Here is a 19,794-nt window from a genome sequence, read left to right on the forward strand (position 1 = left end):
CAAAGACAGCGCCAAGAGCTGCCAGAGATAAAAGTTGCACACGACTCAGCTCGGTTCTGAAGCTCAGGCTTAAGCACTTTGGGTTTTTTCATCACCCAGCAGTTAAAGAGTTGTGCTGCATATTGGGCATATTAAGAAATATAAAGGAAATATATACTAAATAATATAGTAAAGTTTACAATTCAGTGTTACAGAAGTAAAGAGGTTGAAACTTTAGAAATTCATATAAATGTTTTATATTCAAATAAACCTATAAATTCCAAGGTAGTAAACTGAAAATTAGGTAACATTGCTTCGCTTTTATAAATTAGTTTACTACCAATTCCTAGGTATCCCCTAGTCCATAAATTCCCCAAGAAGTGCCTCGCATTCTTACTTGTCTTAGCTGGAAAAGCATGAAAACCACACGCAGCAATTATTAATTCAATTATTTTAGCGCAAACAGCCACCTCAGACTAGCAGCGAGAATCCTTGAATGCGAGAATCCTGCAGGACCAAGACCAAGGAAGCTGTGCGGCATAAATGAGCTCTCTTTTCAGAGCGAGTGGATGAAATAGAGTAGCACAAACACAATTAAGACAACAGGGAACGGGAAATGGGAAATGGGGAAGCCAAAGAATGAAAGGCGAGCAAATAAAGTGGCAAATTTAATTAGGAATCAGCAGAGAAAGCAGAGGATCCGCACTTCGAGTCGGGGAATACCTGATGATGGCCCACATCACATGCCGGACATGTGAATTAATAACAGCATCCGTTTCCGGCAAAACGGCGAAAAATGTCGACCACTCGCACTCGTATATGTACTCGCACTGGCATTATAATAATAATATTAATAATGAGTGGCCAAAAAAGCAGACGGCGGCCAGCGTGTCCGTAAAAACTTCCGGAATGAAGTTGGCCGTTTTACTGTCGCAGGAAAAGTTTCCCCCGGGGACAGCAGCAATATAAAGCGATGCCGAATGTAGGTAGCTAAATTGTGAATTGTAAAGTGCAAAAGTTTCCCAAGTCGGAGTCACCTGCTCGGGTTCCCAAACTACGGGCAGGCGGAGGCAGGAATCGAAACAAAGTCCCTTTTGTTTCAATTCACGTCCAGGACAATTGGCCGTGATCCAGACAGGAAAAGCAGGACGGGCAGAACCGAAGCTCATCAGGCATCAAGGTATAATTTGGCCTGGGACTATTTCATTTTACGGCCAAAGTGGCGCATTTGCATAAAGTTTTATTTTCTTTGACCCGCACTTGGGGATTCCTTCTTTGACTTGCGTTCGCTCGTCCTTTTTCCTGGCTGATTTCCATTTCGTCTACTTTGTCGCCAGGAAGTGATTTCCTGCAGCTGCAGCAATTGAAATTCAATATCTTTGCCACGGAGTTGGGTGGTGGAAAATCCCCAGGGAAAGCATGGGCATCGCTTAAAGCCATGGATCAGCTTTAACAAGTGTTTGCACCACACACATCACATCGCCACATTCTCACATCCTTACATCCTCACATCCTTAGAACGTCACACATCAGTCAGCCTCCGAATATCCCGGCAAGGTAATTGGAAATCAAACAAGCAGCCAGCGACTCCCTCGCAAATCGTTTCAATTGCTGCAATTTACTGGATAAATAGGATCAAAATCGAATTTAAATGGCAAACAAATTTTTCCTGATTTCGATTTTGTTGACAGAACTTTTCACTTATGCTGCTGAATAAGCAGATTATGCCGACAGGGGTTGTCTATTGGATATATTGCACACCTCAAGTCCACACGGGGTAAATAAATCCCTTAGATAGATGTTGTAACTGAAACATCAATGTATAGAGTATTAAGTGGAATTCAAACACCTTCAACTGGCGATTCAACCATGGAAGGAAACATAACGATTGAAACGATTGCGAGATATTTTAATTAAATTTCGCATTTGCACTTGAATGGTTATCTCTGTGGCAGGCAAAACTATTTACGTGCCTTGAACAAAAGTGAAATCATTCGATTTTATTTATTTTCACTCGAAACTGAAAACTTTTCCTCGCTTTTCCCCCACCCCGCCGCTTTTGAAAAGAAAACTTGCGCAGAAAGGCAACCGAAAACTTTTAGAGAAAACTTTCTTGCCTCTCTTCTCTTCCACAAACATAAACAAGATTAATTTCACATGTTTTCCAGGGGTGGCGAGGACTTTTCCGAGAGGGGAAGTGGGAGGGGGAATAGAGAGCTGCTCGAGTTATTACTTTGATTATGTTTATTCTAGTCATGAAATCCAAATGCCCGTTTCATGTGCACTTCATTTAATAAACCCAAGCCGCCAAGTGAAAGCGCGAAATGATTTCCATGGCATTTTTGTCTGCTCGTGCAAGTTTTGCTCAACTCGTGTGATTAGCCAAGTGAAAAAACAGGAGATTAGGCAACTATTTCCAACTTCATTTGCCTATGGATAATGCGTTGGATCATGTGTCGTACCTCATTACTTATTCATTTCATCGAATTTAATGAGGTGGGTTCAAATTTCCTTTTCAGACTCATTAGTACCACCTAAACTTCGATTATCTCTAATTGAATCGCTTGAGATTTGAAGGCTGAGAAAGGCAAGGCAAAGCTCTTTAATATGGCCACTAATCTAGACGCCGTCTGTGATCTTTCCACTATCTGACAAATGCTGGGCGCATTTGGCCGTCATCCAATGCGATTTTCGCCATCCTATAGACCACATCTATATCCCAGTCGGTGGGATCTGCAATTGCATGGCGACTCTTAAGTGCTTTTAATTATGTCCACTTAAGTCTCAATATCGCCAGCTTCCGAAGCACGCAAATCACACAGAACCACACACATTGCCATTGCAATGGAACAGGAAACTCGGTAGAAGCAGGGGAAGTCGGAGGAACTGCTCGGCGCACTCTAAATAAAGCATAACAATTTATGAAATTTTAATTTTTACACTTAATAACACGCCGAGTTATGGGCGCGCCAAGTGCAACGGGCCAAGCGAATTCGCCCAGGAAAAGTGCGAAAAAGTGAGAAATGGGGGATGGGAAATGGTTGGGGGGCACTTTCCTATAGAGACATCAATGTGAGACGAGCGGGCAGGTGGCCAAACCTCCGGGAGTGGCACAAATTGCGGTGCAACTTGTGTGGCATCAACCGCAGACGTTGGGCGCAATTAGAGACGCCTATATATTTTTGGTTCCCGTGGACTCGCGGATTATGCCACAAGTCGAGTTGTCTCACTTTCGGAAAATTCGCCAATGCCAAACTGGAACAAGCGATTTAAATAGCTTACATGGCGTTACACACAGAAACCATACAGATATATGAAATAAATAATAATTACAAGCATTTCTTGTTTTTTGCAACGCCGTGTTAAAATTGAAAAGCAGGAGAACACCCACATGAAATATAATACAAACAGATTTGTCGCCCCCCAAACGAAAAAATGCAGTTCTTGTGCGAACTGAAAATTCGATTGCGGCTCCGATTCCAAATGCTCCAATCAAGAATTTTCAATATCCATTAAAGAGGGCAACGAATTGAAAATTCTTGGCGGAGGATTGAGTAATATGTTTTCCCCGTCTGTTCCTGATCCTCTCTACTATCGCCCTACTCCGTTCCCGGATGAACGTTTAACAATTTTGAAAGTGCATCTGCGTACGGTTGGACTAATTCTGGCTGGGATCGCTGGAGTTGCTGGATTTGAAGGAGGGGCTGGAGTCCAGGTGCAATGCCCTGGACTGGATGTCATTCGAGATCTCCACGGCGTGATTGAGATCGCTCATCATGCTGGCAATGAGACCCTGGTGCTGCTGTTGCATTTTGGCTTGGATGCGCCTGCTCTCCTCCGCCTGGCGCAGCATCAGCGACTTGAAGAGGTTCTTCTGAAGCTGCAGTTCATCCTGCACAAATCCTGGTCTCTTATATTCCGGCACCGGCGTCCTGATGCTTTTCGGCACACTCAAGTGTTTGGTATTAGGTGGAGCTTTCTGTTTGACTGCGGATGCCTGGGCTTTGCTCACCTGGCTGGTTCGCTTGGCAGCCACTTTGGCATCATAGCTGCGTCGGGCTTGGTAGGCACTCTGGGTTTTGGTGGCATTGGCATTGCTGGTCACTTGGCTGGTAATCAGCTTCGGGATTCGACTGGGAATCCTGCTTGTCGTAGGCTTGTTAGTTGGCTTCTTCTCCAGATGCTGTCCAATTTGCAGCTCACTCCTTATAGGCAAAGTTAGCTGTGGCATGGGATCTCTGCGCCACATTTGGTGATGAAGCTTTAAGAGATTAGGACTACTGGTGCACCGATGAAGTGCTTCCACCACCTTCTCCTGTGGCTTGGGGTTCTCCGCCTTCGGTGGATCCAACTTGGTTACCCAACCACTTTGTGCTGTGGCCAATCTCACGGGCGTCACCTTGACAACAGCTCTTTGCGGCGGAGCCAGAGAAGCATCCTCCATGACCAGTTGAGAAGTAATCGCATTTGGCTTAAGTGGCGGAGCAGAGATCTGCATGACCATGTTGGCCGTGTGATCACAGATCATCGTCTGCGATTGCTCCAGCTTTTGCCGGAAGCGACCCATTATGACCAGAGGACCCAGTCCTGGTTGCGTGTTTGTACTCGTAGATGCATCCTTTCGTTCTGGACATGTAATCTGGTTTCTCTTCTGGACCGCTTCCTTGGTCAAGGCACTCAAGCGCAGCCGCATCATTTCCAGTCTCTTCCAGTCATTCATCTATTGGGGATATTTAATTATAGTTTAAATACTTTCTCGGAAGATAAGCACCAACCACTGGCGGCAGAATAGGTGTTTCATTTAGGCAGTATCCCGACTTGAACTCGCCACCTCCAATATTTTGTAGTTCACTTAGGAACGTTAACTGCTCTGTTTCTCCGGCCATGCTCAAACGAATTTCGTGTAGATATTTCAGGTATCGAAAATTATCTTTATTTTCAGGAATTTATTTGTTGTGTGATGTGTAGGTTAAAGGAATGGAATGGAATAGGAAAGGCATGTGAGTTGAACCAACAACGACTGACATTTGTGGAATGAGTGTGTTTGCTAGGAGTACTAGCGTACACACCATTGTCGGTAAACTACACTGTTGAAAATACAGAGCGCGCAGTGGCATTTGCTTCCATTGACTTGACCACTTTCATTTGCCATCCCAAGTCCGCTGGTACCATTTTTTTCGAGTGCATTCCACATGCAGACGGAGAGTCTGACAAATGCGCCGCTCGTCGCCGGAGCGTGCCACAAAAGGTACGGGCAGTCGAGCGTGGAGCTGGCAAACAAGGAGCCCAAATAAAGTCCACTCCATTACCGGCAGGACATTCGTCCTTTCGCTGTACGGGTGTGTATGGGTGTGTGTGTGTGTGGACCGTCTGGAAATTTGTCTTGGGCGCTTGTAGGTGTGATTTGTTTTTTAAATTTCAAGAGACCCGAGAAGCCGGCCAATTTGTCTCCCCCATTGGGTTGACTTTTTATTTGCAACGGAGTCACGTAGCATTTTCACTTGCATACTTGCGACATGCGGCAATTTTCCACTAAATTTGCCATGTCAAACATATTTCGGACATACTTAGACCCGCAGCGGAGGAAAACAGAGAGAGAGGCCTCATAAAGAATTCAAATTAATACATTAACAGCTCCTGCCAGATAAGCGACCTTCGGGGAGGAAAGTACCTAAATGCTTGGCTCACAGCGACAGGTAATAAACGGCGAGTCGTTCGTGCCAAAGTCTCGAAAGTTTTGCTCCAAGGCAATTTGCCTCAAGTGGCAATTCGGGAGCGTGCCAAGTGCCTTGGTAACGGTAACAGCCCACGGATTGCGAGAACACGGCACATGGGCACAAGTGGGTTAAGGCGGGGCACTCAGCACTCGGCGCTCGGCAGTCAGCGGTTAACCGCCTGCACCACAAAAGGTATTTATCTCATTGTGCAGATTAAGAGCTGCTCTCAAATTAGGTGAGTGTCGTCACGTGACACAAGATGGGATCTAGATGCGACAAGGTTGGAAGTAAAGAAAAGGTGGGTGGTTTGGCTGGGCTTTGAAGGGATATCAATGTAAAATGCTTTAGCTTGCACTAAACACGTCTTAAATTGGTCGCACAGCTTACGTAATTACTGTTCTGTGCAGCTGATTATCTTAGCTTTTGACCTACATTAACTTTTTGTCCATTTGGGAAAGTTTTAATTTTTTCGATTTTTTTCATTTTTTGTAAGGGGTACCATCATCAAAATTTGAAAAAATGGCAAAGTTCTGACTTTTCAAACCTTGAATGCTATTCGATAGGAAATTTTGAAACGAATTCAGCGATATATGCCATTCCATATTTGGTTTATTAGTTTTTTTGTTTTCGTATAAAAACTTATTATTTTATTGCAAAAAATTGGATTTTACTCAAAAAATTGATATTTTAACAGGTTTTTCATCATAATTTCTTTAAAAATGGTCGCACAGCCCAGGTATTTACTGTTCTATGCATCTAATTATCTTAGCTACATCAACTTTTCGTAGATTTGGGAAATCCATCATCAAAATTTGAAAAAATGGCAAAATTTTGACTTTTCAAACCTTGAATGCCATCCGATTGGAAATTTTACCACGAATTCAGCGATGTATGCCATTCCATATTTGATTTCCTAGTTTTTTTGTTTTGATAGAAATACTGATTATTTTATTGCGAAAAATCAAGTTGAGCATCAACGGTGTAAAATTGAAATTTGGCATGCAAAGCTCAACACTCTTGAAAACCTGTGCTCCATTCCCACTCCGCAATTGGTAAAAGCAAACCAGACTCCGCTGCGGTTACACTTCATAAATTGAAAGAATTATGAGCCGTGACCCAGACGGAAGCGGAATGCAATTCAGGCGACGTGGCCAGGACACAATGAGTCCGAAGGACGGAGGTCAACAGGTAATAACGGTTGCACGATTGGATGGCCCTGACAATTTCCGCAGGATTTACAACCCTAGAGGGAAGGGGCGATATCGGATTACAAGGATACACTTTGCCTTAAGTCCCCCTTTTTGATGGTCGGACAATCGATGTTAGTTGCGCATTGATTTTCGCTGATTCGAAGGAAAGTTCAAGAGTCGCGCTGGCTGAAGTTCAAAGGCTTGGCTTTAATTGAGTTGCCACTGGGTGGTTCATGCATATGCAGGGCGCAATTAAAAGTGCGCCAAGAAAATGCGAGAAAGACAAACACGGGCAGTGGAAAGCTCCTTGGAGGGGTGGAAAATGTCTGCGAGTGACTCAAGTCAAGTCTCGAGTCTCCTGTCTGTTGACATTTCGCGGTATGGAAAAAATTAAATTAAAATGCAAATTAGGCATTCCTGCCGCGGAGTGTTGCCTGCAGTCTGCGATTCCCCTTTGCGGTCCATGGTTTTTCCTTCTGGCGTCTTGGGCAAAAGTGACAAATTGTTGTAAACACTGCAAGTTACGTATACGCCTCGTGGGACGCCTCGACAGTCACCTACGAAAAGCGGGCTTAAAGGGGCGAATAGAGACGCCGGAGAAGCTTCACCTATTGTATACATATTTTAACACAGCCAAGAAGTGCCGACTTAGGGCCAAGATGAATGTTTTTATTTCTGCGCCTTTCGCCTTTCGCTGTTCGCCATTCGTCCTTCTTTTCTGCGGTAAATTATGCAAAGTAGTTGCGTAATGCTCTTGTTACAATAATTTAATCTTGTAATCTGTTTCTGTTCGACTCCCGGCAAGTGCCATAAATAATTCAGCTGGCCTGGAGGGAAATATCCTCGGATGGAATCTTTGCATTTTTAATTTCAAGGTAAACAAGCGCAGATAACTTCGCCGCCAGAAACGGAATCCTAATGAGCCTCTCCTCAAGGTGACTTTCTCTACTTTGGATTGACATCTCAGCGAAGGCTGAGCCAGTTAATTCAATTTCCGCAAGCTGAAACAAAAATAAAAGAAGAGTTCACAAAGTTTATCCACGTAACCCCTTTTTTTTCTTGCTTCCTGCCGAAGGATTTTTCGGGGGAAGGGGCACTAACGAACCCCATTTGCGGCTGCCTAATTGTGCCATACGCATCCTTTGAAGAGCTTCTTAGGAACTCACCATTATGCTATCTGTTGAAAAGTGCCTTCCTTAAAGGTATTCTTAAATTCACAAATTTTCCAAGCTAATTATTCCCTGCGCTTCCAGCAAGAATCCTTTCGCAGGATCCCGCGTCAAGCCAGGACCATAAATCAGCTGTCACAAAATGTAAATCCACCGGCAAAAAAGAAATCGCAGACAATATAAAATTTCAATAACATTCCCGGCGTGTCTTGTCCTTTGGCACAAGGTGCACATGGAGCAGCCACACAGTCGCACATCCAGAGGCAATAAGGATACGGTTCCCTTTTTTGGGCGGAAGGAGCTGGTAAACAGGATCCTAGCGGAAGCAATACACGTTGACACGTCGCACGGATACAAAATGTGGCGCTGTTAGTTCCGCACTTTCGCCGGAGACAAAGGACAAAGGACGGCGGCGTAATGTAACGGAAACTCTATTGAATTGCGATAAAAATCGCGTTTGCCAGCGCGCACCCTTTGAACCGCCCCGACCCTCGTCCTTTTCGTCCTTGGGCTGCAGCAGACACGGGTTTAGCCGTTTTAAAGCATACTTTGCGGCTTGTCAACAGGCGGCGAAATTTATTGCAAATGTACGCCAAAAGAGTTGCACGAAGCTACCGACGACTGTGTGTCTAAACGGGTAGTGTGCCTATGGCGAAGGACTTGTCTTAATATGGGCGATAAATTAGATAAAAGAGAGTCATACTTATTAGAACTGAATTGTATACTTTTAGACACGTTTTTATGCCATTTTAAAGTTTACACACATCTCCTTTAAAACGCACAACTTTTATAAAAGTGCAACCAACATTCGTGGTCTTTAAAATTGAATGCTTTTCCCGCTGACAATGTTATCGTTACGGTTATTGATTGACATTTTTTTGCACTGTGCTTGTCGCCACAATTCCTTCCCCTTAACCCTTTGTCACCCCAGCACCACTGACATTTGGCAACGACGGCCAGGGGTTAAGAGAAAGCGACAGCTGGTGCTCTGGTTTCCAGCATCGGTTTTGTGTTTCGATATCGCAGAAGAGTGAAAACCCCAAGAAGCAGTTATCATCTGGGGCAGGTATTCCAAGACCATTTTCCTTTTGCGTCCATATGGCTCGCCTCTGGCTTACACGCACATCCTGTCAGCAGCAGGACCTTCCAGGACCAAAGGACCGAAGGGCCATTCACATCACCTACACAATGCGAGCGGAGACGCACAATGGCCACATCAATTGTGCATTTCATTTAACTTGCCACGCCCGTGTGACTTTTAAGTGTTGCCTTATACGCTACACGTACACCACCCCCCCCCCCCCCCCCAAAAAACCACCCGGAAAATTTCCCCTCCCCCAACCCTGCAGCACCGAGTGCTGGACATGACAGCTTCTGCATGAGCAACTCGCTCTCTAAAACTGCCCCTATGGCAAACATGTTGCTGCCAAAAGGCCGAAAGCCAAGGCCCGTACTCTGCAGCCTTTTAGGTGTGTTTAGGTATTATCTTGTGCTGGGTGTGAAGGGGTATTGCTGGTGGCGAGCATGTGGCATAAGGCATGTGGCATGTGGCCCCACCCACTGTACACCATCTATCCACCGCCCACAGCAAACTTTGTGTGCGTTTGTGTCATTGTTAAATTTTGCGCTCGAACGATCTGCAACGGATGACATCCGTATGGCAGGCAAGTTACTTTTTGATTTACAGTATGCTACTTTTTATACCCATTACTTGGGGCGCGGTGCGGGGTATATGGATTAAAGGGGGAATAAGAAATAAATTATTATTATTATAAATAAATTATTATGTACACAACACTTGAAAATAATTTGATCTTTAGAAGTCTTAAGAAACACTTAAATATATTTTGCATTACCTTTTTAGAAATCTAAATAAAGTAGTGGGAATCTAAGTTGCCTTGAAGGATTCTGCACATTTCTAACTTGTTCATCAAACGCCTGCCTGCCCCGCCTGACCCCTGACCTCGGACCAGCTTCCTGACCCCGCCGTTCAAGCCCCGAATCCCGAACTCCGAATCTCGATACGGATCCCGATGCGGAGCACTCGTCCTGTCCAAGGTGCAGCAAAGGTTGTCACAAGTCGCCCGCCTGTCGTTTGTTGCTTGTTGGTTGTCGGTTGTTGGCTGTCGTTAGCATTTGGTTTAAATTGCGCAAAATGCGTGTAATTGCTGGAACTGACGATTGAATGAGCCCGTGTATTAGGAGGAGATGCAGACCGAGATGGGGATGGCAGCTGGAAGCTGGTCCGGTGGAGATTTAAAGTTTCTGATTTGATTTGAGGCCGAGCTCTATCGTGTATCCTTCAATCCGGAGACCCCTTCTCCAATCGACCGGCTGACTGTAGTAATTATGAGCGCATTGTTGTGCGAAAAATTGAGTTTCAGTTTCGGAGTTTTCGAGTTTGTTTAGAGCTAAACTTGTGCCGCACTACTTGGATACTGGCGATGTGGATGTGGATGGGGCTGGTCTGCATCTGGATGTGGACTCTGGCAGATGTTTCCGTTTCCGCTTCGGGCTGGCAGCAAAGTGAAAGTGTCCGGAAGGCCAGAGAAAGGCGAGTAGTGGCTAGAGAAACTTAATGCTAGAGCCATTAGAATGGGTTCAAATTACATTACGAAGAGGAGTTTGTATTGAGAAGCTGTACTTTACTTGATTCATAAAGGGAAAGTGTTGCATATTCCTCGTACATCACCTTATACACTCTTTATTGGATACCCTTTCCTTTCGAATATTCCCATTTCCCATTTCCCATTTTCGGTTTCACTTCACGCTCAAGTAGGCGCAATTAAAAAACTCCTTTCCCTGCTGCACTTTCCATTTTCGCATTTCCATTTGCATGTGCAATGCCTGTTATTATTGCTGTTGATAAAAGATTGCACAATGTTTACTCGCACCACCCACCCACACACACCACCGCCCACTGTGCCACGCCCACTGCGCCACGCCCCCCTTTAACCCACTGCATGGCAGCATTTTTCGCAATGGGCAATGCAAATTTGCGGCCGATGCGGTAATTGCCGCTCATTATGGTCAGGCAAATGTGGCCATTGCCATTTGCCAGTTGGCCGGGAAGTCGGGAAGTCGGGAATCCGGGAATATGGCCCGAACCCGGCTGATAAGACAAATGCAGCATCCACCTGCCACGCCCACGCGGTCCAACGCCCCCCGTTGCACTCGCTTTTAATGCAATTTTTACATTTCGCCCGCGCAAAAGAGGAACCGGTCCATAAGTCACTTTAATGGGCTTTCAATGAGGTGTGCCCCGGGAAAATGGCAAATGCATTAATGGCATTTTAATGTTGAGGTATTCCAAATGGGCCAGTGTTCTGCTACCCCCGCTCCCAGGTAAGGGTTAAAGGGTTAACGGAGGCCTGGAATTTAAGCCATTTCTCGCAAATTACAAAAAACCGAACTGCTTTAAATGACCATAAAACAGTTTGGGGAAAAACTTTAAGCCACAAAAAGGTAGTTGTCGCCCCGGAAAACATAAATTATTTTGAGCAAATGCCGCAGGAATTTTGTGCTTGCCAAGGAAAAGTTAAGAAGCCAAAAAGTGGTATATATATATAAAATTTGGGAATCATTTTCCATGAGATTTATTGGGGAGACTGTACGGTTAACCGAGGTTCGCTGGAATTTATGTGACTGCGTTTGTCATCTTGCCGGCGAAAGGAATTCGAAGGATTCACACCTCCGAAAAATATGCATATGGCTATGGGAAAATTCCCCAAAAGCCCCAGACCACATGTCCGATTTAATTTGCTGGAAAATTTAAACAATGAAAAGGCATAGGAATTAATTCCCAGCCACGGAATGAACTTTGACACCTCGTGCAGCAATTTTGCGGTGGACAAACCTTTTTGGGACTTTGCAACTTTCATGCGAATCCCATTCGGTTTTTTTATGTATTTCCTTTTTTTTTTTGGCTTTAATGAGCCTGGACCGATGTCGACAGCAACATTATTATTCCAAATAAAAGCGCATTATGCTGGATTATCAACTCAAGTCCGGAGTGGAAATAGAGCGCGTCCCATATGGCGAGAAAGGTAGGAAATGCGAAAACTTAATTTCCATCTGGCACGCCATGTATGAGGCATTCGCATTCCACTGTCCTGGCCAAAGGACATGGGCTACGGGACACGGAACACGGGACACAGGACAGGGGACACAGGACATGGGACACGGGACACTTGACCACTGCCACCCCCTCGGTGGGTTTGGCTTAATGAATGTGCCGAGTCGTCCTTTCCACATTTGGCTATCCTGTCCCCGCCGCTTTGCAATTAAATGTGAAAATGTTGAAAATAATTTGCATTACGTCCCTGGCTTATCGCCTCTGCAATTAAGGTAGTTTCTGGAAGGGTTCTGTTTGCTCCGCAAGGATGGGTGAATGATTTTTTGGGGAATTTAATTACTGCAAGGATTTAATTATGTCATCCCCAAAGGAGCTTAGTGCCCCATGTCCGGCGAATGAAATTAAAAACACACGAAGATGCCCAGAATCTGGCAAATTGTCCAATGAGTCGTACGTCCAGTGTTTTAACTGCCAGCAAATTTGATCTGGCTGCAGGACAAAGCCCAAAATCCACACTCAATTTACCTGCATTGTCCTGGCTGCAATGGCTGCACTGCACCTCCTTTGTCCACCGATTTTATTGGCGGATTTTCGCACTTGAGAATCTTTTTCATCGCATACCCGTTCGTTTATTTTAAATGCAATGCAAAAATCGCACGCTGACAATGAGCGGAAATGAATTATGTTTGAGCCCCCATCACCATCATCTCACCTCTTGCTGCGAATTTTTGGACCAGCTCCTCCTCCTCCTCCTCCTCCTGCTCCTGGGTTTCTGGATTTTTGTACCACCGCTGAGGTGGCGCTATATTGTGCCATTGTGCAGCATTGTGCGAGTGCATTTCGCGTTGCACAGTCACAGTTTATTGTTGCCACGCGGAGGCAGACAAATAAATCAATGACAGCGCGACTTTATTGTTTCGCTCACAGAAATATTGCCTTTATAATATAAAACAGCGGCCAGGCACTCCGCCCGATCGTGCCCGGCTGATAAATAATAAAATACCTATAGGGAGCAGCCCCCAGGGAGTTGGGGATCACCATCTCGGGCTCCCTTCATATACATATACATATATATTAAATGGGCTGCGGTCTGGCCATCTATTGACAAATTTTGAATGATGTACGGCAATAAAAATCCATTAATTGTGGCGCCCGAAGAGAGCACCGAACCTGATTTTCCCATGGGGCTCAAATAGGGTTCAAAGAATCACTATAGCTGATATTTAATAATAGGTAGCTTAAAATATAAATATTAACTTTTCCAAACACCAATCCATTACATGTAAGATTCCTTTTAAAGTGGTTCATCACTTGGCAAACTTTACGACTTCCATCTCGTAGACTTAAATAGGGAAAAACCCAAACCTCAAGCGGATCCCGTCCTTAATCCAACTAATACGACTCAATTTAAACACCGCTAAATCAACAACTGCCACTCAGGAGAAAAGTCGGGGAAAATGCGAGGCAAGTGCCGAGAAAACCCTCTCCGACTTCCAGCTCGTAGATTGAATAAACTGTGAGTAAAATTAAAAGTGCCACAAGAAGCTGCAGCAGGCGGGGTAACTTCATCCGAAGGACGAAGTCAGCTGGAGCAAATTCGTACACCTACAGGACATCCGCCCACTCGAACATTTTGAACAAGTTCCAGCAGAGTGCGCCACATTTTTACGCTTCTTTTGGTTCATTTTCAATGCATTTAACTTGAGTGACTCTTTAATCCTTGTAAGTATCTTAGCGTAAAGGAAGAGCTCCTTTCAGGACCCACTCCCCTGCTCCCCTTTGGCATCTTTAGCTACAATATTTATTTACCTTGCGCCTTTTGTGCCCACGTGCAGTTTCTTCGCTTTTCCTTCATCTATACAAGTACTGCCCGAGACCTCGACTTCCTTTCCCAATTTCGCTGTCGTCGCTTTGCAGCTACGTGTCCTGAGTCCTGAATCCTTGAGGGCGCACGAGCAGAGGGGGCGGGGCTGTCTGCCACTTGGCATATTTTAAATACATTTCATGCGCTCCTGAGCTCGGTTTTCTTGTGCTGCCAATGCCGCCTTCCTGCTCGAGGATATTTACTTCTTGAAAATATGTTTACTCGTGTTGTGCATATTTTAATCGTTTACTTTGCCACAGACTTTTTCGGCAGTGCCTTCTTCCCATCTTCCCTTCGCCCGGCGTCTGTTCTATATGTCTTTCCTGTTTGAGTTACGTTTAAGTTAAATAAGCCATGCGAGTCCTTCTCCTGCTCCCCCTTCCTTTTCGACTAATTTAAGCCGGAATTTAAACTGGTTTGACACAAAGATTCCTTCACTTGCTTGATTTTCCTTGCATTGTTGCCACATATGCGATGTTTTAACTTCCTTCCTCCGCATTTACTATAAAACTATACTAAATGCATCTTGCGCACAGGTGTTTGCCACTTTTCTGTCTGCACACACTCCACCCTTGGGTGCCTTATCCTTTCCTGATGAATTCTAATGAGCTGCAGCAGATACGAGTATCGCACTTTTATCCCCGGAGCCTCCAGGCGATTCGTTAGCTCACGAGATGCGCTTCGACGCGTTTTCCTCGCTTGGATTGGAGGTATGTAATGCTGACTGAAGGGGGAATGGTTCTTTAAAGCGCACAAAGTTTGGCTCACAAATAGCCAGAGGCTCCTCCAAGCAGTTGTCTGCCAAAGTTGGTCCTTAAATGTCTGAGAAACAGTGTTTCAACGAGGCTAGGAATTTACATGTGCACAAGTATGGCATTCATTGATGCTTATCGAATATTAAAGGTAATGCCCATCCAAACTCATGCAGCGAAAGTCTTCACCCCTTTGGCGATTCCCTTTGATTGCTCAGTTTGTCGTAAAACTTTGAGCTCTTCTGCCACTTCCACTTCAACCCCACTTGGGCTTTGATTCCCGGGGAACGCCTGTTGAAATTATTTCAATTAAGTTTCTTACAAACCAACCCCTCCTTCCCTCGAAATTCCACCCCCCCCGGAAAAGCTGCCTTGGCAACCTTCCGCAAGGACTTTCTTTCATTAGTTGCGCTTGTTTTTGTTTCGCCCCGAAAATTTATTGTCAGGTTCGATGGCTCTGCCAAAGTTTTTATTGCACGCGCGCGGATTTTGCCTCTTGTTTGCTGGCTTTTGATTATTCAAATTAAGCTTAATTGTTAAGGTGGCCAGGCTTTCATTGCCGGCCGATGGGCCATAAAAGTATTGCGTTTATTGGGGCAGCACTTTGGTTTAGTTTTCGATGGTGCAGACTGGGCGCAGAAACTAAGTTTGAACTCCACTCGCTGCTGTTTGCAGTTGGAAGCCTCAAAGAGCGGAAACGTTTTCAGTGCCAAATATTTTTTGCACTTGCCTCCAGCATTTTGCGGTGTACCTTTTTGTGACACTCCTCCTTCCGGCGACCACTCTCAAATGAGCGCACAAAAAGGACTCTTTGTGGGACTGTCTTAGGACGAAGCGATACCCTTTATTCTGGCATTGGAACATTAGTTGTATTAGTAACTAGTAACTTTTTGTTCCAACGAATTCAATGTTATGTTTATCTCATTAGTTTCGGACATGACGAAATCAACCATCACATAGCATAATCAATAGCACCCTATTACTTAAATATTATTTATACCACTATCAAACATCCCAAGACTTTTAAACCATATACCCCTGCACAAATACAGGGTATTTCCGAATGCAGTGCAGAAACACACAATGTTGACCAGCGGGAATGGCGCGAAATTCGTGCATTAAATGGAGTGGACTTCCGGTTGGTGAAAGCTGCGGCATCGAGTGCCGGGATCCTCCAGCGAGGATATTTTGGCAGGACGAGTAGCCGGCGAGGGATGGATGGTAGATGGAATCAACTGGCGAATTTATGCCCACTGGCCAATAATCCATTTTTAGGGCCATCAACCAAACCGAAATATTGGCTCATCCATTGTTTCCGTGCTAATTGTTTGGGACTACTTTTGCCAGCAATTTGCCATTTGCCAGTGAAAATCCCCGCTTTTCCGCTCTCAGTGCCGCCCACTTTTCTTTCGATTTTTTTGGTTTTTTTTTTTTTTTGGTTTTAGGGGGACGGGGAAGGTGGATGGATTTGCGGGCACAGCTGCTGCGATGGCTTGCAATTATTTTGCAAACAATGAAATTGTTGCTGCGTGTGCAAACATAAAATCAAATTGTGTGTAGGTGTGTGCAGCTGTTGCGCCACAGATACAAAGATACGTATACAAAGATACGGGGATACGGAATACAGACACAGCTTCGGATACAAAGATACTTGTGAGGTGTCGCATCTGCCGGCGAACATTTGCCTTGATTTGATTTTACCTATTTGGGGGACTCCGCAGTCCATAGATATGCAAATTGCTTGTCGGCGGCATGGCAGGTGATGGCTCCATAAAAACCATATAATCAATATGCAGCCGAAACAGAGAAGGAACACAGGGAACCTGTGCCATTACGCATTTACTTCGAAGTGAGCAAAGCACTGCAAATGAATTTAAATCAGCCCGGGCAAGGCTGCGATTCGCTAACAAAGTGCAAATCGAGCGAAATAAATCACGGCCCATGCGACACGGAGCCACAAAACTTGCGATCTGGCTAAATTAATCACGTGGCCATACATCAAAACAAACAGATCATGACAAATGCAGAGCGCAAATCGAGCAGGAACTCCTATTTTTCCCTTTCCCTTTGTCGAAGACACCTCGTTCATTGTCCGCCACTGAAACTCCCTCATTTGGCTACTTCATTGAGTTTGGATACTCTTCTTAAAAAATCTTATTCAAATGACACTGAATGTATTACTCATAGTCTGTTTCTTTCATTAAGAGAGCATTCATTGTTCGACTTTCTTCAGTTATTTTCCCTACCATGCTGCTGCTTTAATTAAAATAATTTTTACGTTTGCTGGCTGCGCTTTTTCCACGTGAAATTCCACCGCAGAACAAAGAGGAGACCCAGACGACACAGCATAGCCGTCATGTTCGCTTGTCTAGAAATGTGTCCTCCGCTGGCCAGGTTTGCAACCAACACCAACTCCATAAGCATCCCAGAATCCCACCATCCCGCTGCCGTGTCCATGTCCATGTCCATGCCCATTCCCATGCCCATTCCCATTATATTCCCTGCAAAGTCCCCGAGTCTCCGGCCAATGCCAACGCATAAATTATGCTTCGTTGTCGTTTGGGGAAAAAGTATCAGATCCGACTCCGTCTGAGGTGACAAAAGGTACCGAGCACTGAGTACTGAGCACTGAGCAGTGAAGAAATGGAAGACTTGCTGCGGGAAATTTCTTGGCAGGCAGAAAATAGATTTCACCGTCTAACTGACTGGCTGTTTGGCTGCCTGCCTGGTTGGCTTCATTGTCCGAGGCGCAATGGAGTTTTAATTGTCCAACGGGGCCACATAAATTTAAGCTGCGCGATTTAAGATTTTCTAAAACATTTGAAGTCAATCTATCGCAGCCTCTTAATGGTCAGCCAGGTGCCAAGAGAAGAAGGGCCAATTCCCCCTTCACCAGACAAGACCGCAAACACAGAAAACACCGAAACACATAGAAAACACACAGAAAACACAATTTGTCTGTGCAAAAACAGAAACAGAAGTTTTGGCCAGCAGCCAGCAGCCAGTAGACAGGAGACAGGAGAACTCTTAAAGTGTAACCAAACCGCTGCGAGAGAGGGAAATGTTTTGCATTTCAAATTGCATTTTAATCGCATTTCAACCTGAAATGCCATTAGACATAATTCGTTTAGCTGCATTTGTCATTGGCCCAGCTCTGTGCTCTGTGCTCTGTACTGTGTGCTGTGTGAGCCCTCTGCTATTTGCTGGCCAAATCATTTCGATATGGCCATATTTGGGCGGCTCACTACGGCGGAGGACAATTGACGAACGTCCGCACACGTAAATCAACTTTGGCATTGATTTCCACTGGATGGCTGAACTGGACTGGGACTGGGACTGGCTGATTGCGATTTGTATGCAACTGTCCGGCAGATTATGCAATCAGTCCACTCCCCATGTCAAATTCAAATTCGTCCGTAAACTCGGCCGTAATTGATTGTGAGCCATCGCCTGTCCACTGTCGCCTGTCCACTGGCATTTAATCAATTTATGCCCGGTGCCCGAATTGTCATTCGCCCTGTCGAGAGTGCTGACTGAGTACGTCGCGAGTATCGAGTACTTGTCGATCGATGCCGGTGCACTGCACCCGATGCTCTGCCTTGGCACCTGTCACCACCTCCCACCGAATGATCGATCTGTCCACCTCGAAAAATGCCAAAAAACTGAGAGATAAATACAATGTTAGAAGCACTGGGCTAATAGCATCACTAACTGGTATCTCCTTTTATAGAGGTGCTTAAAAGTATGCCAAAATAATATTCCTTCCACCCTTTTCAAGCACCATATAGTTATGTGAGTATTAATATTTCAAGACATTTTCCTATAGAGTCTCTGCTATCTCGAGACAACCTTTACCCACTGTGAATAGCTGGGGGCAATGTCTCTTGGTTTCTTTTCTGTAACTTGCTCAGGTATAAATAGACCATTCACCTTGCGGATGAAGGTGTTGAAAGGCAGGTCCATCGATTGATCGGCCGATCGCTGGCACATCTAGATTTAGATTTAAATCAGCCCATCGCCATCGATTTTCCCGCGCTGACCCTGAGTGCGGCAGAGACATGAATTCCTTTCTTCTTTCACGATTTATATGTGCGTTTTTGGCCGGCCAGCTGCTCGAAAAACTCAATTTCCTGCGCGAGGACTGGGGTGCCCATCAAATGCTTTACGACGGCAGACCGCAACTTGAAATTTAACACACGTTGTACACACACACACACACACACACAGAGTCGCTGTTGACCCCTTTGGTCTGTCTGGGTTGCTACTTTTTCATTTTTCACATGTAATGTGTGTAATCAAAGTAGCAAAATCCAAATCATATTTCCTTCATTGACCACAAAATGTGGGCGGCCAACCCTTTTTGCCTTGCTTTTGCAACCCACACACATTCATCTTCGGTGCGCATATAAAACATTTTACTAGATTTATACAATCAATGCTCTCCGCCTCGGAACATTTCTTAACCTTGTTGGATACGTTTTTTTCTCTCCTTTGCTGTGGGCAAAATTATTGGTCTGCGCATATGTAATCATCTCTGTGGAAAAGTAGAGGTTTGTTGGGCCGAGGACACACCATAAAGTGCACACAATCAGATCGAAATTCGTTTTTAGGTACAACTCCTTTGAGGCTGTATGTAGTATGAGGGTGTATGCGACTGTCTTGGGTTCGCTTCATGGTCGTGGGTTCATGGTTCAGGGTTCAGTTGATTCCCTTGTCATCCTGGATTTCCTGTGTAGGACACTGGTAGTTCCAGCAGGCTGGCACTTGATAGTCAGCAGGACTTTTTCGCATATGTCGGCAATTTTTTATTTATCGACATTGCGTTTTATTAAAAGGTGTTGGACGCTAGAATGGGCAACTTCAAGGTTTTACTTCAATATATTTATAGCGTAAAATATGTTTTTCCCAGGGGAAAATCCTATATTAATACAGACTATCACTCAACTCAAACAAAAGGTAATTTGGAAGTGGGTTCTAACTAGCAAAACTGCCGAGTCAGTTGGTTCAGGATATGGGGCCAAAGGTCTGACACCAACACGTCGCTTGGC

At 44.9% G+C, this 19,794-nt stretch overlaps 1 protein-coding gene across 1 annotated transcript; it reads right to left on the reverse strand.

Annotated features, from left to right (window-relative positions):
- Nucleotides 1–634: 634 nt before the first annotated feature.
- On the reverse strand, nucleotides 635–5,004 carry LOC6538917. Its single transcript, XM_002099385.4, has 2 exons — nucleotides 4,755–5,004; nucleotides 635–4,699 (listed from the first exon to the last, which is right to left on the reverse strand). Exons 1-2 carry the CDS (start codon nucleotides 4,863–4,865, stop codon nucleotides 3,638–3,640), a joined length of 1,173 nt encoding a protein of 390 aa, XP_002099421.1. The 5' UTR covers nucleotides 4,866–5,004; the 3' UTR covers nucleotides 635–3,637.
- Nucleotides 5,005–19,794: the final 14,790 nt, after the last annotated feature.

Source organism: Drosophila yakuba, chromosome 3R (assembly GCF_016746365.2).
Source record: "Drosophila yakuba strain Tai18E2 chromosome 3R, Prin_Dyak_Tai18E2_2.1, whole genome shotgun sequence".
Classification (NCBI taxonomy): domain Eukaryota; kingdom Metazoa; phylum Arthropoda; class Insecta; order Diptera; family Drosophilidae; genus Drosophila; species Drosophila yakuba.

Bases quoted from the DNA above. Each gene is read 5' to 3' on its own strand.
- LOC6538917 (XM_002099385.4), bottom strand. From the start codon at position 4,865: ATGGCCGGAGAAACAGAGCAGTTAACGTTCCTAAGTGAACTACAAAAT. The intron at 4,700-4,754 runs GTTGGTGCTTAT...TATCCCCAATAG, and splicing joins CACCTATTCTGCCGCCAGTG to ATGAATGACTGGAAGAGACT.